Here is an 18166-nt window from a genome sequence, read left to right as displayed (position 1 = left end):
TATTTTGTTTGCCATCTTCTATGTCCCCCTATACAATAAGGAGGTATTTTAAAAATATTTTATAGGATAATGATCAAGTGATATCACATCATATTCTCCTTCTATGGTTGTATCTTTTGGTCTTTGAATCTGATGATGCACAGATTAATCCTACTTTTCATTCTGTTCTAAGATTCGGAACCGCCACGCTTCATGAACTGCCCACGCAGCATTCGTCGTTACATCGAAACCTCTCGGGAAAATACGACCTTTGTCCAGTGGGATGAACCAATAGCTGATGATAACGTTGGAATCTCATGGCCATGGCACAGGTCACACAAACCTGGAACAAGATTTGCTGTTGGTGACCACCATGTCTCGTACGTAGTCAATGACCTCGCAGGAAATAACGTCAGTTGTGACTTTGTGGTTTCTGTCATTGAAGGTATGAACAGTGACGTAGTTAGGATCAATTTTAATCTATCACTTTCCTTGATGTATCATATATTTTAAGTGAAAGAGTTTTATTTTACAATATACCTGTTCCTCTTGTAGATGTTGGTACCTTGGTTGTGGTAGTGTTAATAGCGTTTTTTTAATATTTGCAACGGGAACGGCTTCTAAAACTTAGTAGATTTATGATTGAAAATGCCCGTCAAATCACAATGAATAGCTTAAAGGTCTTTGTCGAAAATTGGTGAACATGGACAGCAGATATTCTTAGGGTCAGAGCTGACGAAAAATTGCAAATATGTCGTTTTTCCAGAGTGCAGGACGACACTACTGCTTTGATTCACCGATTTTCAACATATGCTGCTCTGTAAACGGTTTTTGGCGATAGATTCTCAACATTCCAGAAAGCGTCTACGTAGTGTTGTGAAAACTCCCTATTTAAACAAATTGCTAATAAAGCATAACTGCTTGTTAGTAAGCAACCAAATGACAAACGGGGTGAGGTCCTCTTCGATGTGTGTAGTAATGAAGATAAATAACTTATATCAAAGGGCATAGGTGCACTTATACTGGTAATCTAACCCGGGTCACCGTCGACTGAGCTCTCCTAGTTAAAGATGCTTTATAAGGCATCTACAAAAATACTTTCAGAACGATTCTAGAATATCAGAGTAGCCTTTCATATACACGTTGTCCACCTTGAAATCTTCCGATTAATTTCTTCTTCAAAACACACTTGTGGCCGTTTTGTAAAGATGCTCTTGACTCATGGTTAATACTAGTGACCTGTGAGAGCATATTCACATTCTTAATAAATTTTGATTTCATCAGCTGAAGTTGAGTTCTTTTTCTTATGCTTGTTAAAATCTGTATCCAGAGTTAATCATTTGCCCAGAATTTGATAAATAAAAGTTGTAGGAAATTATATCTGGTGTGTCTCTTAATCATTTAATAGACGGACGGGTTGGGCATTTCATAAAGCTGTTTGTAAAGCCACGCACACTTTTACGCATGTCGAGAACATGTTCTTATGTGTTATTTAGCGCAAAAGAGGTTCACCAGTCGTATCTTACGAACAGCTTTATAAAACACCTCCCTGCCTGGATCACAGTAGTGGGTAACTTATCAACAACCTTACAAAACGCAAATCAGGGAAGTTCTCCCCCCCCCCTTCAGTAGCGGACCGTGACCCGGAGGAAACAAAGCATTGGAGGGGCACTGTATTGTTTGTGAAAAATGCTGTCCCCCCCCCCCCCCAATGCTTTGTCTCCTCCGGGTCACGGTCCGCCACTGCCCACCTTCATGGTGCCTGTTTCATAAAGATTTCCCTTTAGCAGTTTAGTATGAACTTGCCTTTTATGGCAATTACCTAGATTCTGATTTACCTCAGAGCCCTGTTACAATAGTGACAATTTCATTATTTTCACATTATGGAAAAATAATAGCTTTTTTGTGCTAATGTTGGGTAATTTCAGCGAGATGTCCATCCGAAAGGACCACGATAGGAGGAGAGAATTTCACGTGGTCATCAGCGATGACCAGTACTCAGGCTGAATCCGCCGAACGATGTCCTGTTAATACTGCTTACGGTAAGTGTGGTCAGCGGTGGTTGTGTACATGTCTGTATTCATTGTTGCCACCAACTTAGGAATCCTGTCAAAAAATGCATGATACCTTGAAAGCCATTATGTCCATTGTTTTTGCCATCCGTCATCATTGTTTTATCGATAGATGGCTGCAATCGACAAGCCCAGCATCCCGGGGGGCCACTTCCATTGACGAGTGGATACCATGCGCGACCACGGGGTCTCGAAAAGCACCATAAACACGTATTTTCCATATTCTGAAAATGCACCCCTTAACAAGTATTGGTTTCTGAAACCCTACCCTTAACAAGTATTGGAAACAAAACTATACTCTTGGCAAGTATTCCCTGAAATGAACCCCTAAACAAGTAAACAGCGATATTTTATTGTTGTGTCACGTGTCCGTCGGTCGTCGGTTTTACCTAATTTACACACCATTTGGTTTATACGGCCCCACTTTCCTCACCTCGCGCAAATCGGGACTCTAAACACGTAGTGTTGGGGCAAAAAGGACATCATTTATACAACATTTTAATTTTGTTTCATCATCCCCGCAAATTTGACCCTAAACACGTAGCTTTCCTAGCGAAATAGATACTCTTTTTTTCATTATTTTTTGTGTTTTTGACACCCTTATCACGTTACGTACGTAACGTGCCCTATCTTGAAAAAGACATCCTTTTTGCGTGTTTTTTTGGTCGCGCATGGTATCCACTCGTCAATGTAAGTGGCCCCCCTCCCCGGGCCCAGCATCATCACTGATAGAGGATCTGGGTTCAGGGTATTGTTTACTGCAGGCCTATACGATAAACATAATAGCTACATTGAAACTTGTTTTCTTTCTCGCCTGTATAACAGAGTGATACTGTAGCGGCGCTTTTCCGACGGCGACGCTGCGGCGTCGTCAATTTTGAAATCTTGACCAAGATTAAATTTATTAAATGTCATTATTACTTAGAAAGTATAAACACCCTTTTCATGAAAATTGGACACTGAACATCTTTTCTGAGTTTCAGGTCACATAACCAAGGTCAAAAGTCATTTACCGTCAATGAACTTTGAAAATGCCATGATTGCCATCATAACTTAAGTATGTGGATCTAGTTCAACTTGGACGTAAGAGTAATCAAGTATCACTGATCGTCTTTCATGATTTTCAGGTAACATGATGAAGGTCGAAGTTAATTTAGGGTCAATGAACCTTGACCGAGTTGGAGGTATTTGTTAAAATACCATCATATCTGATCGTCTTGCCCTATTCTAAGGTCACATGATCAAGCTCAAAGGTCATTTAGGGTCAACGAACCTAGTATTTTATTATCATATGAATGTTAAATTTTCAAACGATTATTCATCTTTGTTGTTTTCAAAGTCAGTGCTATAATTAATCGCGTAATGCAGACGAGACTGTAAGAGGTGTACTTGTATCAAGTATTGTATTGATAAGTATGAATAATTTTGTATATACTGTTATGTTAAAAATTGCTCACATTCCCTCCTGAAGTAGTGCCTGTCCAGTGTCAGTCTTCTCTGTCTTGTTTTTCTTTTCTATATTTCTGCAGATGTGATGCTGAGCATCATCTATGACATTTTGGGCAAAATGAACAATCGCTTCTGACAAACATTTAATTCAATTTCTTTCTCTTGGTTCTTGCCCATGTTTCAAACCCGTAGGGTAGAACTAAGTGAGGAGTTGATCGTCAAAATGTATCCTCTTGAATTAAAACGTAAATCGTTATGACTTATGAAATTTTAAAGGGTGATTATGAAATACAGTTTTTTCTATATCTTAATGTTACAGGTGGGCACCCGGTGGCTGTCCGATACTGTCAGTTTGACTACACTGATGTGGGAATTTGGCAAAGGGTGAAGATCCGAACATGTGGCAGAGACATCACCCCGCTTGATTTCAGGGATCTCAGTATGGTAAGTTGAATGTCTAATTAATTTTCTGACCCTCCTAAGTCCTAATCCTATTTCCCACTTTCTGATCATGCCGTTCGATGAGACTATACATTATTGCCTTTCTTTGTAATAGTATAGCATCCGAACCTCAAACCCGACCCTATTGTTGGACATTACCTGTTGACATTCTTCAAAAGAGAGGTAAGGACAACCAAATTGTCTCCTGGATGGAGGAGAAATAGAAGCCTAGTGGCATAATAATGACCGAAAAACCCGAGTGAGCACAACATGACTTGGGCGCTACAATTTCTTAAATGTCCCGATCGAGCGAATCGAGGGAGAACAATTTTAGAACATTCTTAAAATGAAAAATAAAATCTTGTGATAGAATTTTTACATAATCCTGACAAAATAACGCCACAATTTACCCTTTCTTTCATTTTCTCATTTTTTCCCTTAATCGTATAATTTTTTTTCGGGGGGGGCGTAGTCCTCGGCCCTCTAACTGTACGCCATTTTCAGTCCCTGCCATATGTTTTTTGTTCCGTTTCCTGCAGCATTAGAATGTGCCGAATCCATTTTTTTAAATCTAGGTCCCATTATTTTTCTTTACATCACTTTCCTCTTTTCCGAGGGGTGTAAAATCTTAACGATATCAACTATCAATATTTGGATGAGGGTTCGTATAATATTTCAATAATCAATCAGGTTGTTTTTATTTTTATACAGGTCCCTGTTTCGAAGTACAACGTGAAAGAGGTAGCGAAATATGTAGAAGCTGTCGTTGTAAATCAAACTGAATTTGAACGAGAGGACATTATGTTCTTATCTGACACACTGCAGAACATGGCCGATGTGGAATCCCCTTCCAAAACAGTACGTGCTATTTACTTGACAACCTTATTTGATTAATCCCAATTCCCAATAAATAAAAAGAGAAAAAAATCAAATAAGATAAATGCTGAGAATTTCATCAAAATTGGATATACAGTATCAAAGGAATTTATGAAATTGTAAAGTTTGCTTAATTTCTCAAAACAATATTTATTGCTGCGACTTCTCTTATTATAAGGTAGACATCATACACACATATATGAAAATATGAAATAATTATGATTTTTTTTGTAATAACATAAGAAAAAGGAAAGTGGGGATGTGACATTATCAGCCCACCTAATGAATATTCATGTCAATGTGTATGAAACTGTTTCCACAATATATTACTAAACCTCAAAATTCAATAGGCCCTAACGTCGTTATTTTCAATCAGATTGTGTTGAGATTTTAAGCAATATGCTACGTGAATTTAGCTCTATTTATTTACATAGACATGATAATAATTTTCAAACCGGAGTACCCCTTTTAGTTCTATTTGGTACATAATCATTATCTTAAATATTCGTAGAAAACATTGTTCATGCACGTGTTTCACTTACTCAAATGTTTCCCAGGTTTCCAATGCATTCGTTGAGATAGTTGGCCGAGTGGCTGAGTCTGACATACCGACAGCTACAAGGGAAGAGGTCGGGCATGAACTCGGCACTATTCTTCAAGCTCTCGACAGGCAGATTATGGAGAGCGCCCACTGCGACAAGACACTAAACATCGCCACCGCTTTCATCGCGGTCCGAACCGCGTCGTTTCGTCCTGATGATGTCACAATGGGACTGACGTTTGCGCCTGTGACATCTGATAAAGACAATAATGGCGGGGAAGGGGAGGAAGAAGAAATATTTCTCAGGACCATTATCAAGAATGATACAGGTCCAATGCAGAAACACCTGCAGATGGAAGCATCTATTCAACTGCCTTCTGAAGTCTTTGAAGGTAATATTTGAATAGTCTGAACAACTTCCTATGTAATAAAGAAGCCTAAAACAGTTGCCATGGTCCAGGCCATAAACCATTTGTTTTGTTGTAATAACCAACTAAAATTGATTATCACTTTTTGTTGTTGGTTAGGATTGTTTGCTTAGAGTCCTGTGTTAATTTCAATGTGAAACCGTTTTATTTTCTTAAAATTGGTCCCTTGTATTTTTCTTCGTAAAACGAACAAGCTGAGCAGTACTGATTTTATAATTTTGATATATCATAAATTGTAATCGTCAAAGTGTGACCCCGTGTTTTTTTTTATATTCAATTCTGAGATAGCAATTAAGTCCGTTATGTCACTTCCATGGATGACATATTCGAAACATTGCTTCCGTAGTGACGTATGTATTCATTTAATGAATTTCTTACTATAGATTGAAAATCTTTCATGTTCTTATTTATATTTTGAATATCCATTATCAAGTGACTCCTACATTGTGGGTCCCATTGGTATAATTTTATTTTTTTATTTTCCTTAAGTTGCCTTCAACGGGAGTGCCATCCCAGTTAGCTTTGTTGTTTACAAAGACGACACCCTCTTCCCATCCGAGCGCCTTCGTCGTCGACAAGAGAACTATACACAGAGCTTCTCCCATGGAACGACTTGGCCCCCTGATGGTGATGATGGAAACGTACCCCCACAGACCCCTCGAATAACCAAGGTGCTGGGACCAGTATTGTCAGCATCGGTCGCAGGCGGTATGACAATTGTCAATCTGAATGATCCGGTTGTTATTGAATTCGGAGCTGAGGAGGTGAATATAAAATATAACTTGTATATAATAACAGTGTGACCAAGCAAAGCATGTGAAGAAACTGCAAATAATTATCAAATAAACAAAACGATTGCTCAGAATTTATTCAAAGCAAGACAGTAGCAAAAAACATGAATAAGAGAGGTAATGTATGAAAAATTAATGTACGGTGTGTCTGAATAATTTTGCTGACTGCGAAACTTGATGTTGATCTGTTAAAAAAATTTTGTCCAACAGATTTTAAGAATAAATTTAAGATACTTAGAAGAAAGAATAAATGCATTCTTTCATTCCTTTCCTATATGAAAAATTATTTCTGGAGAACGGCACAGTTTTTTTTTCATACATGCAATCTAAATACAATACAATATATAATTTACGTTTATACAGCTCCTTTCATCAGTTTGAGGTTTAAAATGTATTCATTTTCTGAGAAGGATTTCCATTTTCCACTTGTCAGCCCCGCCTAATGGAAAAAAAAATCAGAAGAAACCATTTTCACTAAATTATTTAAAGGGAAGTCAATCAATCCCAAGGCAATACAAAACTTATAGGTTTATTAAGAGATTTGACTGTCGCCTAACGCAATCGTGTTACCATAGTTTCAGTGAGGCTAGATCCAGGATAATGGCCTTATTTCCATATCTGTTGATATCGGAAGATAAACCTCTTACGATTACATAGTGGTTTCAATCAGCTATTTTTTCTCTCATCTGGCGCCGATTTACTGTATTATTTTGAAAAATAGATAATGGCACGAATTCTGTTAGACTGATATGTTCACATGACTCGTTGCAAAGAGATTCATTTTTTGCAACCATTCGAATCACAAAATTGGCCGTATTCATTTAACAGGCAGTCACTGATATACTTTTTTTTTCAAAATAGCACCCCCTAATCCTCCTGCATCATTTGCAAAGTAGAATGGCATTCTCGAAATTTGAACAGTGTTAATATGTTAATTTCTCTTATTTTTAAGCTATAATCATGATAATTAAACGTTTGCCTAATAAAGTCCAACATTTCCTCGTTGTTTTATCGAACCGGCATACGATTTTCTTCTATAAAGTAACATAATGAGCAAAATTTCAAATTAATATTCAGAATTATCCAAGTCTTTCGACGCGTTTATCGAGGAAACGTGTTTTCGCATCACGAGAGTTCGTAGACCTGTTCCGGTTCATAAAATAAGCGCCGAATTATATATCTATAGCCAAATTATAAAACATATCCTCCTAATTGTTTTTTACCCCAGGGTTTAAATTATTCCAACATTGAATGTGTGTTTTGGGATTTCACGTTGGAGCAAGGGAGAGGAGACTGGTCGGACAAGGGATGCCAATTTGCAGGGCGTCGCAATGATGGAAATATTATCTGCTACTGCAACCATTTGACAAATTTTGCTGTGTTAGTGGTAGGTATTAAATGTATGGAAGTCAACATTTATAAGCTCTTTGATCTTGCCTTTTCAACATTACAACTAGACTTTGTACCTTGTTCGTGGAATATTTTCCCAAACTCTTGGAATATTTCTGGTATTCCATTCTGAGCCATCCAATATAATATAAATATCACATTCTTTTACATACTAATAACAACAATGGCCACCACTGGCAACGCTCTCACGCACATCCATACACCCCGCCCTCTCTCACACACATACAAATACATCCTACCTCACCCTCTACACCACACACACACATTCTTGTAATTTCACAGTGGGGACGAGTGTTTGCAGTCTCGTAATCTATTTTAAAAATTAAATCATCCACTTACCGGGCTCATTTTCCAACACGTGACCATCATCATGATCATATAGCTCGCTATTCGGGGACGCTTCCTATACCCCTACACACAAAAACTTGAGTTTAATTGGCCGGACTCTTTACAAATCCTGCTTTTACTAAATGAAATAGTTAGAAATAATGTGATGAATTGATTGGCATGTTTTTTTTGGGGTGTGAACCGGGGACGTCCCTGGTTGATGCATTGGTGTAATGGAAGAAATGTTCCCCAGAAGTAGGTCATTGACACACACACACCCACATGTTCCGTATGGTTTTATATGTACGTCGAAATTATACAACTTTCCGTCAATTCCTTCGGTTATACTATTGTGTATGGTAACATTATGTAATTAATAAAAATGAATTTCCATATTTATACTTGAAATTGTGTAAGACCAATTCCACATTTTTTCTTACTCGATCAGTTCTTTTTTATTTGTATTCTATTTTGTTTGATACTATAAGTTATCAAATCTGTCTAATAAACATTAAATATCCTTTTTTTTTTCTTCTGAATCTTCATCAGGATATTCATGGTCAATTAGACATCAACCAGAAGGAGAAGTTTGCATTGGATCTTATTACGAGAATCGGCTGCTTCTTGTCCATTGCTGGTCTATCTTTTACCATCCTGACGTTTCTTTTATTCAAGTAAGATCATGTTCATAATAGTGACTTTGCAATGAAAGAGGACGGGAGCCATCCCACCAACGGATTTGAGATCAATATAGTCCAGGATAGAAGAGGTCGAACCTTGTTTTTTTATATATACAATGTTTTTTTATGGTTTCTTGTCAATTCGAGGGTGCTGATTCCGAATCTGAATGATGCCACTCGTGTAACCTTGAGCATTTTCTGCAAATTGGCAAAATCCAATATGGCCGCCAAAATATCCAAATTACCCATGAAAATCATAAAATTGTCCACACATTGGCTATAAAGTACATGCAATTGTGCTGCCGGAGTGAAATCATATCTGAAAAAATGATTTTTGTCAAAATATTTATTTTCTTGATATCAAAATGGCCGCCATCATAGACCCCTGTACAATATGAATGGGGAAAATTAATTTTTACAAAATTGAGCACTGAAATGCAAGTAATTATAATCTATGAGTGAAGCAATGTCTGAAAACATGATTGCTAACGATATATATCATTTGTTATGTCAGTTATGTGATAAATCCTGTATTTTGATATTCAAAATGGCCTCCAAAAGCCCTAACACTATTATGTACAATGTGAATGGTGACAAAAAAATCACAAGAGTGAGCACTAAAATGCATTTTGTTAAGATAAACGAGTGGAATACTGACTAAAAACATTATTGTTAACGAAATTTATTATTTAACATGCTATGTATGTGATAAACCCTGTATTTTGATATTTAATATGGCCGCCAAAGGCCCTAGAATTATGATTTACGATGTGAGAGAGGACAAAAACAATCACAAGGTGAGCACTAAAACGCATTTTTTGTGGTAAATTAGTGGAATACTGTCTTCAAATATAATTTGCAACGAAATATATTATTCGGGTTTCATATTTGTGTTAAAAATTGCATTTTGACTTTCAAAATGGCCGCCAAAAGACATTGACTGTATTATGTACAATCGATCTGGGAAACCAATTTTCACAGGAGTCAGCACCATAACATGCATATAATTGTGATTTAAGAGTAAAATATTGTCTGAAAACATAATTTTTTAACAAGATATATCATTCATTCTGCCAGGTAGGTGATAAATAATGTATTTTGAAAGTCAAAATGGCCGCTACAGGCCCTAACGGTAGGCCTATTATGTACTTTGTGAATGGGAACATAAAATTTAAACAGAATTTGGCTTTGCTTGACTAAAATGGTGTTGCATGTATGAGTGAAATATCGTCTGAAAATATTATTTCTAACCAAATAGATAATTTCTTATGTTATTTAGGTGATAAATGCTATATTTATAATTCAAAATGGCTGCAATATGTTTTTTGTGTGGAAATTATCTTTCCCCATTCAAATTTTACATATTAAGATAAGGGACTATGGCGGCCATTTTTTCATTTTTAAAAGGCAGCATTCATCACCTTTATAATAATAATAATATAATATAGGGTATTTATATTGCGCACATATCCACCCTGTTAGGTGCTCAAGGCGCTCCTATATTACCCGGCTAAGCTAGGCGTTCATAGCGCACACAGCTTTTTAAGGAATTACTTCCTACCGGTACCCATTTACCTCACCTGGGTTGAGTGCAGCACACTGTGGATCAGTTTCTTGCTGAAGGAAATTACGCCATGGCTGGGATTCGAACCCACGACCCTCTGTTTCAAAGTCCGAAGACTAATCCACTGGGCCACAACGCTCCACGAGCTATGATATATTTCGTTAGAAATCATTGGGTTTAGACAATACTTAACACTTATATCAAAATTAAGCCATTTTCATAGTAATTATCTGTCCCCAGTTACAATGTACATACTACTTTTGGCTATGGCATCAATTTTGAATTTCAAAGTAAGGCCTTTATTACCTTCTCAACCATTATGTGATGTATTTAATCAGAAATCATGTTCAAGACCAAATTTTACCTATACATCACATAGTTACGTGTGTTTTTGGTTCTCATTCTGGTGATTATTAGTTTCCCTATACGCATGTTACAGAATTTACAAGGGCTTGTGCGGCCGTTTTGAAAGTCAAAATACAGCATTTATCACCTACATGGGAGAGGAAATGTTATATTTCATTTTAAAAAAATCACGTTTTCAAACAATATTTTTCTTATACAACAGAATTATATGGATTTCATAGTCAGGCAAATCCTAATTATTTCAAAAGTATTTGTCCCCATTTACATTGTAGTTAATACTGTAAGGGCCCATAGGGGCCATTTTGAATTTTACAATACAGCATTTATCTCATGCATGAAAAAGGAAATGATATGTTTCGCTAGAAAACATGTTCTTAGACAATATTTCACTCGTAGATTACAATTACATTCATTTTACTGTTTTTAATCTTGTGAAAATTAGTTTCTTCATTCGCTTTGTTCATAATACAGATAGGGCCTATGGCAGCCATTTTGAATGTCAAAATGCAACATAATTACCGAAATTGCAAGGGAAATAATATGTTTCGTTAGAAATCCTTGTTGTCAGACAGTGTTACACCAATATTTCGCAGTTATTGGCATTTTAAAGTCAAACAAATTCAAAGGTTGTGAAAATTATTTGTCCCCTTTTATATATTGTACACAGTATAATGGGTCTATGACAGCCATTTTGAATATCATAATACAGCATTTATCACATTAGATAGTATACAAATGACATAGTTTTGTTAATAGTCATGTTTTCAGACAGTAGTCCACTCGCAGGTCACAATCACATGCAATAATAGTGATCTTGTTTTAAAAAAATATTTTCCCCATTCATATTCTACATAATAAAGTATACAGGGGTTATGGCGGCCATTTTGAATATCAATAAAATAAATATTTTATCAAATATCGCTTTTACAACGGGTATTTCGTTTCTGCACAACAACTACATGCATTTTATAGCTAATGTGTGGGCAATTTTATGATTTTCATGGGTAATTTGCATATTTTGGCGGCCATATTGGATTTTGCCAATTTGCGGAAAATGCTCAAGGTTACAAGAGTGGCATCATTCAGATTTGGAATCAGCACCCTCGAAATGACAAGAAACCATTAAAAAACATTGTATATCTAAAAAAACAAGGTTCGACCCCTTCTCTATGGGGCCTATCCTGGACTAATAGACCAGTTCGTAGTTACTTCACGGACAATTTTGGTCAAATGACCTTTCATTTCTTTCATTATGATAGGCAGATTTCAAAGCAAGATATTACGTAGCATGCCTTACATAGCAGGATGAAGAAATTGAATAGACCAGGCGACTAGAATAGCACACCAATGAACACTTTATGAAGGTATTTGTTGCATTTCTAATTTAAATGCAAATTGTAGCTTGTTGCACAATGTACTTGGCAAACTGTGAAATACCAGTCGTTCGTGGACGCATTGTTGTTTTTCGTGGATGTAAATAAAAAACACAATTCAAAAGAATATATGAATAATCAAGACATCAAAGTTGGTGCTTATCTCATTAGATTTTAAACCACCATGACACTTTAGTATATCCCTGCATATACAATGCACTTCGGTCACATAATCACATTCTGTTCACACAACCAACGCTTTTACGTTTCGTCGATGTTATTAAAAGTACCAGGGATGAGTGCCATACCGTTCACACATGCACTGAGTATTCGATTTTTAGGTTAATGTTATCATTTTATTAGATCCATTGTGGGGGAAGTGCAATCCATACACTTGCTTCCTAAAACCTTCCGAATTAACTGACCTTTCGTTGCTTGGATTAACAGAATATCTGCAGTTGCTTTTTAATGATATTTTTCAACCGGCACAGATAAAAAAAAAACACTCTAAAAGATTAAATAAATTATCTACACCAGATCAATAAGATTACTTGATAGATTGGTATCGATATGACCCACATTTTAAATCAGTTTTGTGAGAATTGTGTATGCTAGCGACTCAAATTGAAGAAAAAAACCCCGCTACAATCCATTCAGATACAATTCGTAAACTTTTCACGTTTCATTGTTATTTGTATAAGTTCTTGCTTTTGAGAAACTTTGGAAGATAAATGAATAGTTTTCATAAAATACATGCTGAACTGGAAGGTCTTTCATTTCATGTCAAAATTCCAATTGTACATACCCCCTCACTCTGTTCGTTAATAATGCAAACTTGTTAGAGCTTTGGTGCCACCTGTTTAGCAGGGGCCGCGGAACCGGGATTCGAGGGACTTCAGCCCCCCCCCCCCCCGTACAAAAACGTGGAAATGATAATCAGATTGTAATATTATGCATATTCCGCCCCTTTCAAATTCGTCCGGCAACACCTATTTAAGGTGGTTATTTTTTCAATGAACGTTATTTTCATCAGAAATATATTGATATCATTTTCTATCACAGATCCCTCCGTACGAATCGGTCTCGTCAAATCCTTATCCACCTCTGTTTCGCGCTCCTCGTCCTTTACGTGGTGTTCATCTGTGGAATTGTAGCGACTCGCATCCGGTACGCTTGCTTGGTGGTGGCTGCCTTGCTACATTACCTCGTATTGGTAACTGTCATGTGGATGGGAGTAGAAGCGCGTCACATGTACGTCATGCTGGTCAAAGTCTTCAAGAGTGAGAGATCAAGGTTCGTCATCAAGGCCGCCCTCATCGCTTGGGGTATGTACAATCTGATATTAAATTATGACATGAATAGCCAGACCAATGACACATCCAATTGTGAAAACTAGCCACCAATCAGTAATTTCTCCAGCAGTCTTACGTACTTAACTAACCCTTCACCAAACAACCTACACTAAAATACCTCAAACATTTTTGCTCACTACGCTACTGGGATCATCAACTCCTCTATCATGTCTGTTTCCATAACCCAATACCAGAGAATGGAATTTATATAATGTAGTGACGATTCTGGTAATAAATCCTGCCAAATGCCACCATTTCCCAGTCTCCAGTGCAACAGAGTATTGATTTTCCAGTGTCTGTGAAAAATGATGATCCATAGTTAAAAGTGAATGCATAAAAAAAATCGAACTGACATTGAAAGCATTTTCACGGAAATTAAAACGCCTCATATTCAAAATAGAAATAGAATCCACTTATAACACTCCAATCATTGTAAAAATATTCTACTCACTTTTCAGCATGTTTGACTTATTTTAATATTCTTGAAAAGATATTTGGCCAAATTTTCGTTCTTTTTAATGTCTTTTTTCATAACAGGTATTCCGGTTATCCCTGTTACAATTGCAGTGGGATTGTCTATGGATAGCTATAAAAATACAGCATAGTAAGTCTCATTTGTCCTGTTTTTCGCCGCTTGATTATGAAATTTAAATTTTGCGTGAATGTTAGAGTTTTTAATAAGACCCGTTGATATGCAGACAATGTTACGAGTGGGAGTTGTAAAATATGTATTCTACAATGATTATGTGAGCAATTGCACGTGGACACTTACCTTTAGGTATGAGTGTGTACATTGCAATGATCAAAATACAAACTAATGTAGTTAGTTGGGAAGAGCGCATGCAAAATAATCATTGTTAATTAGAGCAGTTATCTATGCTGATAGCAATATTATAGTGTGTTTTATATCAAGTAATATGTCAAGTCGATATGATTCATATGCAGTACACTGCAATCATTCTATTGAATTTTATTTTTTCAGTTGTTTTCTGATGCCAAGTCACGTGATGTACTACGGGCTGCTTTTACCAATAGGTGTGATCTTACTGCACAACATCATCACATTCAGTCTAGCCATTAGAAACTTGCTTTGCTCTGATATGAGTGGGAACTCCGTCAATAAAACCAAACGAGAGCAGGTAGGTGGCGAATGGTTTCAAAAATGTTTTAAAACTGTGGCATTCGTCTTCAATTGCTACAATACATGTTTTAATAATTAAGTGAGCATTGCTTACTTATAATATTTGTCTATGTGGTGTTTAAAAAAAAATAATGAATAGTACTTCACTGTCTTAGTGAGATTCGAATCAATCACAAATATGAAGTACACTGTCTGCACATTGGGAGCACACGAAAGTATGGCAACCTTGATATATAGGGGTTATATGACTAATTTTAATTCACCCTTTTTCCCCATTTTTCTCTCCTTCAAATCATGTCAACTTACAGGTAATATCAAGGCTTCAGAACGCTGTCTGCATGTCCGTCTTGCTAGGATTGACATGGTCATTTGGCTTCTTAGCCGTTGGTGATGCTTCCTTCGCCTTCCGGCTACTCTTCTGTATCTTCAACAGCTTCCAAGGGTTCATCATCTTCGCTTTGTTCTGCATCCGGTCCAAAGAGGTCCGCAGCGCCTGGAGTTCTCTCTCCATCATCGAGTGCAACATCCGCAGTCAGTCTTACCGCGTCAAGGAGAAAAGCTACCATGCAAACTCGGAGTCTGCGTGGAACGGCCCTTGCGTTATCGACTGGGGTGATGCTCCTGGGTTGGACGCATATCTTCATGCTAACAAACAGAGGTTTCGTGACAGCGCCAATAGCGACGAGTCAAGGATCGCTACCTACAGCGTTAGCGCAAGCGCTCTGAATACGAACAAGATTAACAATGGCTGGTGACAGGTCCAAGCAGGAAGCTCAGAAGAAAGTGATGTAAATATATTTATTCCAAGGGAAAGAGATTCTTGAAAAAGAAATGATACAGCCATGAGCAGCTTCCGTGATAAATGCAATCCGGGCTATTAGATTTTTTAAAAAAAATACAGACGTGTCTCGGGTAATACTAGCCAAATTAGACATAATATGAAAATCCTGTATACAACAAGCATTATGAAATGAATTCATCACATTACTATGCTGATTAGGAATATTATAATAAGAGTTATTTCACCATTCTATGTTGATTCTGATTTCCAGGGAAGAATTTCTTATATGTATATAAATCAATTTAAAAGTAAGCCATGCCGTATATAGGCTCTTCCCATGGATCTTGCAATATCCGTAATACTAATAGTAATGGTGTAGGTCTAAAAACTTTGGTGTGTTTACTTTTTTTTGTATCTTGTATGGTATGAAACTGTGTGATCTGCAATCAGATTGAACTTTTAAAAAAAGAAAAGATAAAAATATGAATTGATAAAAACTCGCTCTTAAAATAAATCTCAAAATATAAGGTTATGTTGAGAGAGTATCTTTCTGAAGTTGAATTCATTAATGATTATCATCACACAATGATGTCTCATGAATCCAAAATAGCCAACTTCCAAAATAACAGCCATTACACTGCAAAAACTCCGGTGTTGATTTAACAGCAGCCCGGAATATACAGTGCGTATCAATAAAAAGTCCTGGGAATTTAAAAATATACATCATGGGGATAATTTTTTCACGTATATTTCTAGTTTGGGTCTCATCTATCAAATGAAGGTAAAAAGTTTTACATTATTTTACACTTAAGTGAGCACAGTCCAATTTTGTAAAGCTCACAGAAATCGGTTTGCGCAGATATGCTAATTTTCACGCTGTGTCAAGGGAAAAAAGGCGAAAACAAACTGACCGTGCGGAACATTTCTCATACATTTCTTTTGCATTTTTAATTCGAAATAAATCAGATTCACTTAAACATTTTGTAACAACTTTGCCACCCAAATTAACATTTTAACCCTAGGTAAACACAACCTTTTCCTTTTTGTGGCAGGTGGATCTGAGGACATAAGTGAGTGTAAACAATAGGTTATTCTTTCACTAAGTTCTTATCACTTAAAGTGGGTTTACATTTCATATTTTATTTAATACTTGTTTCTCCACACTTTTCCCAAGCTTGACAATGATTAACAAAACGAAAATCAAGCCTAAGCCATTTCATGTGAATCACAGCTCCGTGTAAAGCTGATATCATCACGATGGCCTCGGTGTGTGGGGATTAAGGGTTGCAATGGTGCTTTATGTAATGTTTTGGGGCAAGGAAACAAGTTAAAAATGTTAAATATATCTTCAAATCAATCTCCCGAGCATAAGTACATATGTTCTTTATGATCAAGGTCTACTTTTATTCATATAACTATTCCCAAGTTCTGCGCAAATCATTTTTCACGAACTTTTTAAAAGTAAGCGGTGCTCACCCAAGCGGAAAGGTTAGATCTGTACCAATGTTTAAATGTGGAAAAAACTTCTGGATATTACAAATATATAATTTTACAGGATTGTTTCTAAGTGTAAACTTTTTTTATACGCACTGCATAAAATATGTCCACAACAGAGAAGTGTTAAACAACACCAGTTTGGTTTTGGTCTAACACCAGATAGGTGTTTATACAACACCAATTAGTGTTAAAACAACATCGGTTTGATTCCAAACTAGTGTATCAAAGTAATTTTAAACTTATTGAATCACGTATCTGATTTTTCTCTCTCTTTTGTAGTTGTATTCGATATGAAAGATAGATTTAACAATCATCAAAAGATTACGAATAATAAAATTTTTACAAAAATGCAGTAATATCAATGGATGATAAATTTGTCAACTGTATCCATAACCCCACCATCGTAATTCTGTTTTAGATTATATATGCGCTTGTTTTTCATCAAAATAGTGTAGACATTTCGATTAAATACAAATTCAATTTAAAGTAATAAGCAAGGAGTTTAAACAAAAATAGTTACAATATTATATGTACAAAAATGGTTACAATACTACATGTACATGGATAGGGGTTATGGTTCAAACTGTTCTTTGATTTTAAGTCAACAAAGAGATTAAAAAATACTTTTTAAAGGATCTCAAGATGCCAGGTATGAAATTTTTGAAGCAATGTCGAAACAATATTATCGGTTGTGTTACACGAAGGATGACAAATTTGGGTCTAAGTTTTGATAACTTCTCTGAAGAGCCCTAATTCGTTCAAACAAGCCAATATAAGCTGAAACATGTCATTTCTCTTGATATGGAAATGATAATTTGTACTATATTGTTATGATGTAAATAAACATGTAATGATATCTTTAAAAATGCTTTAATTGTCTTTTTCTAGAAAGCTCGTTATCTTTTGGTAAGAATAATTCATGAAGTAAATAAATATTCTCAATGATAAAAGAAAACCCTGACAATTTTACAATTTTTAAGCGGCATTTTGACAGACATTCACATGCTTTTAAAAATAGACAGCTATTGCACATTGTATTAGAATACATTTGTGATGCTATGTGTCAAGCCGCGGGCATGCAAATGCGTAATTTGAAAT

The 18166-nt window shown here is 36.2% G+C and overlaps 1 protein-coding gene across 1 annotated transcript in view; it reads left to right on the top strand.

Moving 5' to 3' along the window:
* The window catches only part of LOC129258755 (adhesion G-protein coupled receptor G4-like), a 34103-nt gene extending 15937 nt beyond the window's left edge, over window positions 1-18166 (top strand). Inside the window, exons 7-18 of the mRNA XM_054896988.2 lie at window positions 173-424; window positions 1908-2021; window positions 3820-3944; window positions 4653-4799; window positions 5375-5750; window positions 6276-6550; window positions 7806-7964; window positions 8864-8988; window positions 13360-13622; window positions 14187-14253; window positions 14632-14788; window positions 15099-18166. Of these exons, the coding sequence (XP_054752963.2) occupies window positions 173-424; window positions 1908-2021; window positions 3820-3944; window positions 4653-4799; window positions 5375-5750; window positions 6276-6550; window positions 7806-7964; window positions 8864-8988; window positions 13360-13622; window positions 14187-14253; window positions 14632-14788; window positions 15099-15545 (2507 nt within the window). The 3' untranslated portion in view covers window positions 15546-18166. The remainder of the gene's footprint in view (window positions 1-172; window positions 425-1907; window positions 2022-3819; window positions 3945-4652; window positions 4800-5374; window positions 5751-6275; window positions 6551-7805; window positions 7965-8863; window positions 8989-13359; window positions 13623-14186; window positions 14254-14631; window positions 14789-15098) is intronic.

Source organism: Lytechinus pictus, chromosome 1 (genome assembly GCF_037042905.1).
Source record: "Lytechinus pictus isolate F3 Inbred chromosome 1, Lp3.0, whole genome shotgun sequence".
NCBI classification, from domain to species: domain Eukaryota; kingdom Metazoa; phylum Echinodermata; class Echinoidea; order Temnopleuroida; family Toxopneustidae; genus Lytechinus; species Lytechinus pictus.
Note: the sequence above shows the minus strand (reverse complement) of the source record. Positions and strands in the feature narration are given on the sequence as shown.